Source organism: Phymastichus coffea, unplaced genomic scaffold (genome assembly GCF_024137745.1).
Source record: "Phymastichus coffea isolate CEN01 unplaced genomic scaffold, Cenicafe_Pcof_1.1 PCOF00129, whole genome shotgun sequence".
Taxonomy (NCBI): Eukaryota; Metazoa; Arthropoda; class Insecta; order Hymenoptera; family Eulophidae; genus Phymastichus; species Phymastichus coffea.
Window position 1 is genome coordinate 596,859 of NW_026706940.1, and position 12,241 is coordinate 609,099.

At 42.1% G+C, this 12,241-nt stretch overlaps 1 protein-coding gene across 3 annotated transcripts; it reads right to left on the minus strand.

The window, feature by feature from the left end:
* Nucleotides 1–259: 259 nt before the first annotated feature.
* On the minus strand, nt 260–11,570 carry LOC131671605 (tyrosine-protein kinase Btk29A). 3 transcript variants are annotated; one of them, XM_058948155.1, is made up of 12 exons: nt 11,492–11,570; nt 3,490–3,551; nt 3,078–3,158; nt 2,601–2,665; nt 2,457–2,522; nt 2,261–2,389; nt 1,881–2,074; nt 1,548–1,719; nt 1,295–1,463; nt 1,029–1,147; nt 706–958; nt 260–398 (listed from the first exon to the last, which is right to left on the minus strand). In XM_058948155.1, the coding sequence occupies exons 2-12, from the start codon at nt 3,529–3,531 to the stop codon at nt 297–299; spliced, it is 1,392 nt and encodes a 463-aa protein (XP_058804138.1). In that variant the 5' UTR covers nt 3,532–3,551; nt 11,492–11,570; the 3' UTR covers nt 260–296. The 3 variants fall into 3 exon arrangements, with proteins under 3 accessions (XP_058804138.1, XP_058804137.1, XP_058804136.1); XM_058948154.1 differs by having other exon boundaries at nt 3,078–3,161; XM_058948153.1 differs by lacking the exon at nt 11,492–11,570 and adding an exon at nt 4,838–5,256 and having other exon boundaries at nt 3,078–3,161.
* Nucleotides 11,571–12,241: the final 671 nt, after the last annotated feature.

The following is a 12,241-nucleotide window of genomic DNA, read 5'->3' on the forward strand; positions in this document are numbered from 1 at the left end:
TGCCGTGATTGTCGATTCTTAGCGACGCGACAGAGAGTCGAGGAGAGCTGCAAGAGTTCGGCGGCGCTTGGAAGTGAGGCGTTGCTTCGAATGCGGTGCGAGGCAGGCAGGGTGGCCGAGTTGTAGGAGGTGGAGCTGTTGGACGAGGGCAGACTGCTACGCTCAAGGAAGGGTGAGCGTGGGATACTGGTGGTGGTACTGGTGGTACTGGTCGTACTGGTGATGGTACTAATGGAGGTGCGCCCGCTGCCGGTCGAGGTCGGCGAGGAAAAACGTAAGCACCGCAGGAGACTGAGTCAATCATTGAGCAGACCTTGAGATACGTTGAGCAGCTGATCTTTTAACGCACGGAAAGACGGTCTGACTTCTGGGCAGTGGGCCCAGCATTTCCTCATCACCTGAAAAATACACTTATTTTTTTCATACTTGTCTAAACAAACACATAGGACGATTTAATAAACTTCTACGTTTTGTGCTTATAGTTTTGTATTCATTTATGAACAACGTCATATTAAGATATGATAAGGGTGAAAAAAATGTTATGTTTATACGTTTATTTCTCATCCATACTTTTTTCAATATTTGCTGAATATTAACATTTATTTGTGATAGTAATTTATAAAAAATGTTTATTAGTCGGTGAATTTTAAAATAACTTGACTAAAGGAAAAACACTTGTGAATTGAATATTCGAAATTCACTGACCTCGTAAACCTCTTTGAAGCAAGCCTTCGGTTTCTCCAGAATAATTCCACGTTGAACACGCTCGACGACTTCGGTATTCTTTAGACGTCCGTACGGCATCTTACCACATGTGAATACTTCCCACATGAGTACTCCATAAGCCCAAACATCGGATTTTGAGCTGAATCGGGTGTAATTCAAGACCTCGGGAGGAGCCCATTTTATTGGAAACTTCGTTCCACCGCTGCTGGTATATTGATCGTCCAATACATACCTAGAATAGTAATTTTACGTTAGGAAACCACGTATCCAAGATAAACAAATTTTCTTTTTTTTTCAATTACCTAGCTAGACCGAAATCTGCTACTTTGACGACATTTTCTGAGCCAACGAGACAATTGCGAGCAGCTAAATCCCTGTGAATATAATTATGCCTTTCCAGATACGCCATTCCTTTGCAAACCTACAATAAGAACGATTAAAGGTTAACAATTTTTTATTTGACTTAATTCTTTTTTTTATTTTTTGATAACAAATATTCGTTATTAATAAATAATAAAATTACAGATTAAAAGTATCTTGAACATATATAATATGTCGCGTTAGTTACCTGTATGCACATATCTAAAAGCAGTCCCACGTTCGATCCAAGTGTAGCTTCATGACGACGGAGGTAGTTCAGTAGAGATCCGTGACGCATGTACTCTGTTACAATGTAGATAGGCCTATCTTTACTGCACACACCGTACAGCTGAACTAGATTCTGATGTTGCAATTTCCTGTATCAGTAGAATGAATGGTATAAAATAGTGATTTTCATTCAAAATTGTATATATAATTGGTAGATAAAAAGTTTGTCATACGTCATGACTTTAGCTTCTTCGATAAAATCATCCTCGGACATGGTGCCCTCCTTCATCATCTTCACGGCGACGTCGATAGAGCCACGCCATTTTCCTCGACGCACTACGCCAAATTGACCAGATCCAAGCTCTTCCAGCAAGTGCAGCTCTGCTGGATCGATTTCCCATTTATCTGAAAAACAAATTGCGCGTCATTGTCAACAAGCAGTCCTAACGTGTCTAATGACGAGCAAACTGTTCGTCTTTACTTCTCGTACTCGAATAGAACGAGTGTTTCATGAGCATACGGAAAATGTAAAAAAAGGAGTAGGATAAGGGAAATGGCAAGCTTACCATGGCTAAGGCCGGCAGTCGGTGGAACGGGACGATCACATGGACTGGCCTTAAGTCTGCTAGCCAGTCCGCCGCTGTTGTGACGGTGGTAATTAACGAGGTCTGGAATCGAGCCGCAACAATGTTTCTCCGAGAGGTAGAATTCACCTCGCTGATTCTGCTTGATGTGATAATGTTTCACGTGAGGGTGAGGGCTGCAATATTATTTTCATTCGTTAAGCTTCAGACAATGCCGTTCCATTATTACGTAAGAGTAACTCGTTCTTTTGTTCGTCAAAAGTTGCTTCAACTTTTGAATCTCGCATTGTTAAGATCGAAAAACGTAAGCACAATATCTCGAAAGTAGATAACCCGCATAACAAATATTTGAAGATACTTACACTTTTGTGTAGAGGGACAAGGTATACATGCCCTTTGTAGATGAATTACGAACAACAAAGCAGCCTTCCTTATCTTCTTGCTTGAGAAGAGATTCAGCGCGTTGCCTTGACATATCTCCCACGTACCACCTAAGAGTGATTTAGATTATGAAGGATTATTCATAACATTCAACTTTCACATTGGCTCGATACTCACTCATATTTTTGTAAACCGAGCAGCTCTTTCTCTTTCACGTAATTGCTGGGAATGTAGCCGATTGATCTAAAAGCAGAAGACAACTATGTAATCAGCTGCAGCTGCTAACACTGATAAAATAAAACGCTCAAATCGATTATTTACCCGTGCTCATCTTTGACTTTCCACCAGTGTTCCTGTGAATCATCGAGCACCTCATACTCTGCTCCCTGAATGAAAAATTACCATTCAATCTCGTCATTGATGCATAAATTATTTATTACTATAATTGCTTCAACGAGCGCGAGTTGCATCAATTAGCATTTAAAATAAAGCCGTTGTTTTTTTTTCTGTTTGATATGAATAAATATATACGTCGAATTGATCTCACCATGTCACCCAATCCGAATTCATAAATATACCAATTAATGGGGTAGTACGAGAAATATTCAACGACATATCCCCATATATGTGGAGATTGATATGAACTGAAAAGGCTTTCGACATCTGCCATTTCGAATGGTTGGTATTGAATGCGAGCAACCGGAGCAATACTCGGCAGGTCAGTGAAGCAATTAACGATACGATCCTATTAGGCTATATAGATAGATGTTTCATTGAAACACTCATGAAGGCTCTTACCTTCTCGAGAGACAGATCGCCACCTTCGATAGCTCGGAAAGGATATAGAGCGACGACTACTTTGTTGCGTATCATCAGCTTCTCCTATATTGACATAAAAAACATCTCGAATGAGTGGTGGATTTTTTTTTATTCCAACTGATACACCGAGAGCTTTTTCAAGCAATATATTATTGGACGAAGCTCTATTGAATCCGAATTCGAATTAAGTTGTTAGAGACGTAGTTGAGCACTCGCAGTTGTAAATATTGAGTTCTTAATCGACCCGAAAAGAGCTAGATTTTTTCAATAAAGGACAAAAAGGCGAGTATATTCAACATTTACAAATAAATATAGTATTGCATATTTTTGGTATTCGTGTGTCAAAATATGAGATATACCAAACTCTTTGTTATGATCTACAAATACACACCTTCGCTTTGGATGAAGGCGTCCCTGGCGTTCCACCCGGCATCACTGGAGTGGAAGGTGTTGCTGTAACAATATATTAATAAGTTAGTTATCAACTGGTGATTAAAAAAATGTTACGAATACATAAAACTACGAGTGCATTACAATACAACCGATCAAAGTAAGACCATATAATACAACCGATCAAAGTAAGATCATAAGTATGCGTCTATGTTGTTCAGGAACAATTGGATAAATCAAGATATCCACTTGCAAGAGTGCGAACCCCTTGTGAAAAGCCGATTGATCATACAAGGAAGACGACCCTATATGCGAAGGGCCAAAAGTGGTTAACAGCAAGGACTCGCGTCCAGATAGAACTACGAGCTCGGCTGGCAACGCAAATTGGATTAATTCGAGGTTGACTATCGCGAAAGGGCAACGCAGCGCTATAGTCTGTGGGTCGATAATTACGCATTTTGCCGGCAGCTTGAGGTCGAGCGTTAATTATGCGATTTCGAACACGCAAAAACTTTAATTAAAGTAAGTTTCCACAAGCTTCTGCCGCTCGTGAAACTTGTGAGCCCTTCTGTGCCTGGGAAACTTTGCCTTTCTTTTTCCCATTCGGAAGACTGAGAGATGAAGCTTTGGAGGACGGATTTATCGGGCGATGCGATTGAAATAGTTGAGCGCGCGTGTCGAGCGGAAGGCCGCTTCTTCATACGGCCTGAGAATTCCAGATGAGATGCGGCGGCAGCGGCTTCGCCGCATCACCGCGAGGAAGGTATATCCGATTGACTGGAACAGAGTCGAGGGAACAATGATTCGTAAAATTTTCTCATTCCGAGATGTCTTCGCCCATCGCATTTCTTTTCAATCGCAATCTGCCCTTTTCTTTCAAAGTGCTTGCGTAAACTTTTGAAAAATCCATAAAGGAAGCAGCAGAGGGGGTCAACGTACGAGCGATAATGTTGCTTCTTTCGCTTTTTCTTTTGTTTCATTAAACGTGACACTACGTATATAGCGCGCCGCACACGCGGAAGCCATATAAAAAATCGATACGCGTTATATGGCAAAGCACCATTTTTAACGCATTATGTGCGCTTTATTCAATTTTCATAAAGAGGGAAACAAAAATTTTGTTTACGGTGTCGTAAAAAAACAAGTGATACTCTGCGCTAATATAGACCTTACGAGTGTGTAAGCATAATTTATATTGGTGACTACGTCGGCGAGATATTTAACAAACATTTCATCAAAGTAACCCACTTAATGTACATATGAAGTAAATTTTGATTAACGTTCATGCTAGTAAAAAAAAACTTGTTGTTAAATAAAAAAAAAAACGGCGAATTATATGGAAAACTCACGTCGCTAAGGCGGCCAAATTTATCGACGCCGACAGCAGCATCCCTTGAGCTTGGTTAGGGCGTACAGCTGTTGGCTTGGGCGTTGTCGAGAGCGCATTTGGCTCCCCTTTTTTGTAAGTTGCAGATATACGATACGACGCGTAATTCAATTCAGCCTAAACGACTCATCGCTCGAGAAGAGTGCAAGTTGCCTACATAGCGGCGCGCTGCTGCATCGACAACGACGCCGGCCGGTGAACGCCCACGCGTGGCTTCTCGTCGCAAATCCAGTCTCCGAAAATACGCGACCTTTTCACGACAATTTATACGATTTTTGTATACAATCGATCGAATTCACACTGACAGTTCGTTCGAGTCGACATCACTGAATAACTGATCGCCTAAAACACATTGACGAACTTCGCCGATTCGACGAGCGACACTGAATTTCACAACACAGCGTATCCGTTTTGTTCAGCAACAATGAGCTTTTCTTTTTTACTTCATTCGACAAAGCGATATCGGCGAGTTGTCTAGTCTCCACCCTGTCTAGACAAAATCAATGCGACCTCAACCTCGCTGGCTCTCGGCTGCCTGCCTTCCTGCCTCTGCGTCCCCACCACCACCGCCACCGGCTACAGCCCTTCTCACGCGCGCGCGCGCATGCCGATCGTACACTGTCAGGACTATATGAGCTGGCGAGGGATGGCAACCGGCTTTGTGCTGGTGGATGATGATGATTCATCGGTTATTCGCTATAGCACTTTATTTTTTTATTCTGTGGCTTCTTTGAAAACAGTGAATTCAGTTTTTAGCGAGACGGGATCGAAATTTGCTGTGTACTTTGTTTCAGAAATTTTTAAAGAAATAGAAGGCGTTAATGATGGAAAAACCGAGAGCTTTTAAAATGACTCGGAGCGTAAACATCAAAGTTTTATATGAGAACTTTTCATTGAGATAGCGGAGTTATACATGGTTATTGTATTTTCTTTGATACGACTTTTAATTTCGTCGGGTTCAAGTATAAACTTTCTTTTCACGCGCACGAGCAAGAGGCAGGAAAAGTAAATGCTTATACTCAGACATCTCATATTCGTTCAAGCTGCTACTAGTTTTTCCAAGGACTTTTTTTTTATCACGCAATCTGGAAAAAAATTTCAAACCGATACATTTTTTCCGATTACAAAATAGTTGAGTCGATATGGAAGGACATTTTGTTTCTTTTCTCTTCAATTACAGTAAAACAACTTTTAATTGACACCAAGCAGAAATATCGCAATGAAACGATTAATTTTTCAGTAAATAAAAAGCAAAAGATTTACAACTTTTAACTACGTTTTTTAATGCAGGTTCGATAAGTTCTCATTGCATCTGCAGTAGTAATCTTCTGAAGACCCTAAATTTTTGAACGAGTAAAAATCATCGAAAGCATTACACAATAGTTTTGAAGTAAAATAAAGTTGTTTTGTCCTCTCTCGTTAGACATGAGAAATTCAGTAGGAACAAAGAGAAAAAATAAAATAAAATAAGGGCAGCTACCGATATACCACTTTTAACATATTACTCTCGCTGGCATTTCCTCTCTCTCTCTCTCTCTCTCTCTCTCTTGGCGGTACGTCTCGATCGTGTCTCCTCCAACTTCGTTCCGTCGTAGCAATTGCTCGTCAAGTCTGTCTGCAGTTCGTTTGTCAAACCACCACCTGTTCGCAATGCTTTATCTTCCGGAAAAAAAATTGAACGTACGCAATTCAATTTGGTCGAATATTTAAACACGGGGCTCACCATTATTATCGACTTGCGCGCGCGCAAACTAAAGCCCGGTTCAACTATTCGGGCACATGGCAGCGGCAGTAGACTTGTTCGAACGCGCGTTGTGCGCGCCGAAACGCTCATGTCGTGCACGCTCTGAATAAAGTGAAGCAGACTCGCGAGAGGCAGAAATTACGGTGGAGAGAGAGAGAGAGAGAGAGAGAGAGAGAGAGAGAGGAGAGAGAGAGAGAGAGAGAGAGAGAGAGAGAGAGAGAGAGAGAGAGAGAGAGAGAGAGAGAGAGAGAGAGAGAGAGAGAGAGAGAGAGAGAGAGAGAGAGAGAGAGAGAGCGCACCGGAGAAAATAAATTGGATTATTAATTAAGTCGAGGCTATAGTGCTACGAGCACGCTCATAAAATAGGCGTTAACAGATTGTCCCTGCTGGTGCCGTCGCTCCTTCTTGTACTACACGACGGGATGAGACTGCCTCTGACAAAATGGCCTCTTTGCTCGAGAGTTAACTTCATTTTTCATTCTAGCTACGGCCTTGACTGGAATTAGAGCTTGCATTGAAAATATATCTTGAAAGTTTCGTGTGCAAGTTCACCGGAAATAGTCCCGAGCTACATTTACACTCGGACGAGCGTCTTCACACGAAGACTCGGCATTCGCAAATCCAAGTATCAATAACAAAAAGAGAAGCAGCTCGCATCCGTCTCGAGCTATTTGACGAAACATTTTCCGTCTGTCTGTCTCTCGCAGAAACATTCCTAGTTCAGCATCTGCTCCCCGTGCGGAAGCAGAAGTGCACGGTACATATACAACAGCGAAAAAAGATAACCTGTGAAAGAACACCCAGGGGAACGGATAAGACGCCGAGTACTCGGCAAATAAAATAAACCGGGCGGAAGAGCTCGTAAAAAAGAGAAAGAAAGAAAGAAACGAGAGAGAAGGAGAAAAAGAAGAAGTGTCAGAGAGGCGAGGTACAAGATACAAGAGTAAATGGACGACGAGTCGTAGTGGTAGCAGAGAGACATTAGACACGCGCCACCGTAATAAGAAATACGCCTCTTGTATTTTCAAGTTTGTGTCTGCCGCCGGAGCGTGCACTCGCGCTTGTTATGTGCCTGTGTTGCTGCAAGTCGCGCAATGATGAGATCCCTTTTTTTCTCTCACGATACTGAAAGAACGAAGATGGGCGAAACGGTTTATGCTTTTGTTAAAAGAACTGCGTGCGTTCGTTTCACTTTTACTCGTGCGTTCACGTAAAATTCTAATATTTCTCTGCTGATTCCACTGCCAAACCGTAGATTTTACTAGGTTCCAATTGATTAAACACCGACTACATTCCACGAACAATGATCTTCATTTGAATTAGATGAAAAAGCAAATTGATCGCAATAAATCGATGGCATGATCATTCCAGTAAATTATTGTTAGCTAGTTGAAAAATGTGCTTTCTCATTGGAAATGCGAGTAAGCTGATGTAACAAAATGAATTGCCGAAGAGGAATTTTCATTCAAATGAAGTGCAGGAAGGGCTGTGGTGAGGAAAACAAGATAAATTCGAAAGAGAAGAGGGGGAAAAAGTGGATGAGAAACGATGCGTTGGCACATTTTCAGCAGCACATATCTCATACGACCGGCAGGAAAAATCAAAGAAACCGAGTGCGCGCAAAGTAAGGGAAAGCCAGAGAATCTCGCACGCCAACGGCTATATTTTCGGTGACGTCAACCCTATAGTAACAGTGACAGTAACTGTAGCGGCAGTAGCAGCAGATCGCATAGCTAAATCAAGCACACAGCAGTAACAAAAAATAAAGACGATTCCAGCCCGTGTCGGTATAAACGCGTGAAACTGATCGTGTGCTGCAATTCCATTTGCCTTCATTAATTAAGCTGCTCATCTCCTTCGCAAGATATATTTCCATGAATTCAATTTTCCGGGGAATTGCTAACGAACTTTCCTAGGCGATCTTGTGACAAGGTCAAAAAGGTATTACGTCAGACAAATAAGGTTTTCCCCGGGTGTCTGACGAAATAAGAAGCGCGGAGATCAAAATTTAGTGGCTCGGATAAATTCGGCCAACCCTGCTGCTGCTGCCTCGCCGCGGCAATGTTTATTGCTGTGATTTTTTTTCCCACTACCAGAAGTGCTTCGTATTTATCACGGATGTTGTTACTGCATAATTCACACACATTCACGTACACGCACGCACGCACACACATGCACGCACGTCTTCAGTGTTCGATAAATTTTTCTCTCCTACGGAGCCGTTCGTTATTCGATACTTATTTTTTTTTAATTTCTTTTACCGCACCACCTTGCGGGCGTACGCAGTTAATTATATACGATGTACTTTTCTTATTGCGATGAATGACAATGATAATATATTTTACGGACAACGCCATGTACTTTTTATTTCCTCTAGCGTGCACATTACGACAGAATAATTTTGTTAAATAGGGTAGCTTGATGACTCGATGTGTCAACGTGGGAAAAAAATTATTACGAGACGTAGATAGAGAAAGAGAGAAAGATCGCTGGCCTTAGATACCTACTTACAAGGTATAAGATTGAGCTAATCATAATTGTGACGCGCTCGCACAATGAATTCACGTGAGAAAAAGTATATGAACATTCGCATAATTTTAAAATCGTTACTGCACACTCGCTCATAAGATACGATGAAAAAACTGTTTTCAAGCGACCATGTGTCTGCAGTTCTTTTTCATAAGTTGCACGAAGTTGAGGGAGAGAGCGAGAGAGAGAGAGAGAGAGAGAGCTTCCAGGCGAACAATTTTGTCGAAAGCATCGAGCAATGGGAGGGCTATATAACGGTTGGTATCGACATTGATGAAATGCGAGAAAGGCTAAATTCCACGAAAACAATGGCTATCTCAGAGCAGGGCAGCGCAGAGAGAGAGAGAGAGAGAGAGAGAGAAAGCGTGGACTTCTGCATTCTGTGCATCATACGGATTGTCGCGCTCGCCCTCAGTGTTCTTGCTTTGCAATTGCAATAGCTGCGCCTTTAAATAGTCCACTGGTTCAGAAGTCACCGCTTCATACATAGATATAGTTTCGAAGTGATTGATCGAGCCCATAATATTCCTCGTCGTATGTTCTCTCTTTTTTCCCGCGTGCCACGGGAAAAAAAATTCGGCAATATTCCGCGGATTAAACGCATAACGGAATACGAGTTCTAATTTGTTTCAGAATCTGTAGTATTTTGTTTTTTCGAATACGGCAACGTGGCAATTGCAATTTTAGCTGTGGTTTATGCGAGACGGCAAAGCATGGGCAGGAGCATGTGTAGCAGTACAAGAGAAACAAGAGCCTCTATGCCTCGGCAAAAGTTTCTTTTGCCGTCAGAACTTTGCGAGTGCAAGCTACGTGTTTTATCTTTCATGGCCCACCATCGAACGTAGTATTTGGGGCGCCATGCTCCTCTTTGACGTTTTGTATACATATAGTTCTTTAACACAAGAGACCCTTCTTCGTTTTCCTGCTTTTTTCTGCCGCTTGCACTCGACGCGATTAAATACTTACGAAACTCGTTACGTGTTTCACGATCGAATTTTTGCCGTACATAAAAGTTTCACTATACGGGTGCACGGTAATCTCTCACCGCAGCTCGAACTCGGAATGCACGTATACATATGCATGAGAGAGAGAGAGAGAGAGAGAGAGAGAGAGAGAGAGAGAGAGAGAGAGAGAGAAGAGAGAATAATTCGCTTGAATCTGGCTATTTGACGGGATTTCACTCGCAAGGATTTCCGCTATTTTTGTACAGGCTTAGGCCATGTTACGCCTGAGGTCGCGTGCGTTCTGCATTTTTGGGGCACACTCCCATTAACATTTCGTTAATTAAAGCTTAATTTTAGCAACAGTGTACATGTGCGCGTGCATAATTAACAAGATCTCGCTGATCAATTAGTTATCGAGGCAATTGATGATGTTCAATCCAGTTTAAAGTAGCGTTACAAACTAATTAGCAAGTTGTAGTCAGCAGCACTTTCAGCTTAAATCGAAGTGCAATTGAAACTCTCTCGACGCGAAGCGCGTTTCCAATAAAATGAAACGCTATCGCGGAGATACAAGCTTCGACGTGAAAGGGAAGAAAGAAAAAAAAAGAAGTCGTGCCTTTCTTTGTTCGACACTCGAGGCGAGACACGCTGACCGCTTAGGAAAGTGCGCCGAGGACACTTGAGCACCTACATTAAGAAGAGCAGAATGGCGTGCAGACAGAGATACCTTCTATTTTCGAACCTCATCGCTATTGCCGCTCCTCTGTGACTTTATTTTTTCAATTGTATTTGTCATTTTTTTTACGTAAGAACCGATCGCGCCTTTCATTTCCGTTTCGACAAAAGGTTCCAGCTCGATGGTCGAACAATGCCGTGTGCGGAAAAAGCTTTTTCAGCATGGAGTCGAGGACGCATGTGATGCCAACCAAAACTGCACGTGAAACAATTCCCATTCCGCGACGCTATTTCTTCTTTTTTTTTTCTTCACTCCAAGTCCTATCGTCGGACGGCAGAGCTCTTGGTTTTATTTCATCGCGAGAAATGTTCAAGAGGCAGTTTCATTTAACGTGGCGGAATAAGCTCTTCAATTCGTCGCAAAACTTGATAGCAAGTTTAAATATTGGAGACGGTATACGCGCCAATAAATCTCCAAGAACTGTCGCACTTCGCGAGACACGTGAATTATGCAGCCCCAGGAGAGAGGTTCTTTCGCGATGCTGAATGCAACACGTATCGCGAGGGAGGAACTTTCGCGTTACTACTGTATCTTATTCGCGAGAATGCATGCGTGCTTCGATTTTTCGCGCATCTCTTGAGGAATATAATTAATGAGCTTATAAGAGTTTTACGCTTCTTAAAGTTTCGCGTTGCTGCAATAAACCAACTTGTTCGTAGTTACCTCTTAACGAAGTTGTTCAGATGGTGAAACTTCAAATATGACATGGAGCAGGAGCAATCAAAAAGTAAAATCTAGTTTGCACTTCGGCTAAAGTTTTTCAAAAACACATTCCATAGAAGTTAATATACCGCAGAAGCATCGTTCAATTTATAGTGACATTAATCTGGAAAAAAGCGAGAAACGTAAACAAACATTATATCAATTATTTATGAACTTGCTTCCTCCTGTTCCTCGCGGTGACCATCGGAAAACTAAGCGCTTTTGCGTTATTCAGTGCGCTTTTTTCCGTCGCTGCAACTTGATAAAATAGAGCGCAGATGAAGCATGAAAAGACGTATTTTTCATTCTACCAGGCATAACAAAATTTCAATTCATACGCCCGCAAAGCTGTTTCGATTTTTTTTCTCGTCCTCGTCGATAAGCATCGTCTGCACCGTTCAATGCGAAGCTGCCGATAGAAGTGGCACTCGAATCGAATAACAAACATTTCAAAGCGCGAAAAAACATCGACAAAGGTTAAAGTCATTACCAGGCGCTCGAGGCAGCCGGCAAAATTGTCAACAGCCGTATAATTTCGAGCGCGAAATTCAGCACGGTTCCTTTTCTTCTTTTCCAAAGCATCGTCGAATGGAGGTCATTATCATTTTAGCCACGAGGCAACGAGTTCGCGCCGCAGAGAGTTGCCGCTGTAAATTGCAACCTGTCGAAAGTGCTCGCTGGAAAATGACGAATAAACGGCTTTGAAGCCTC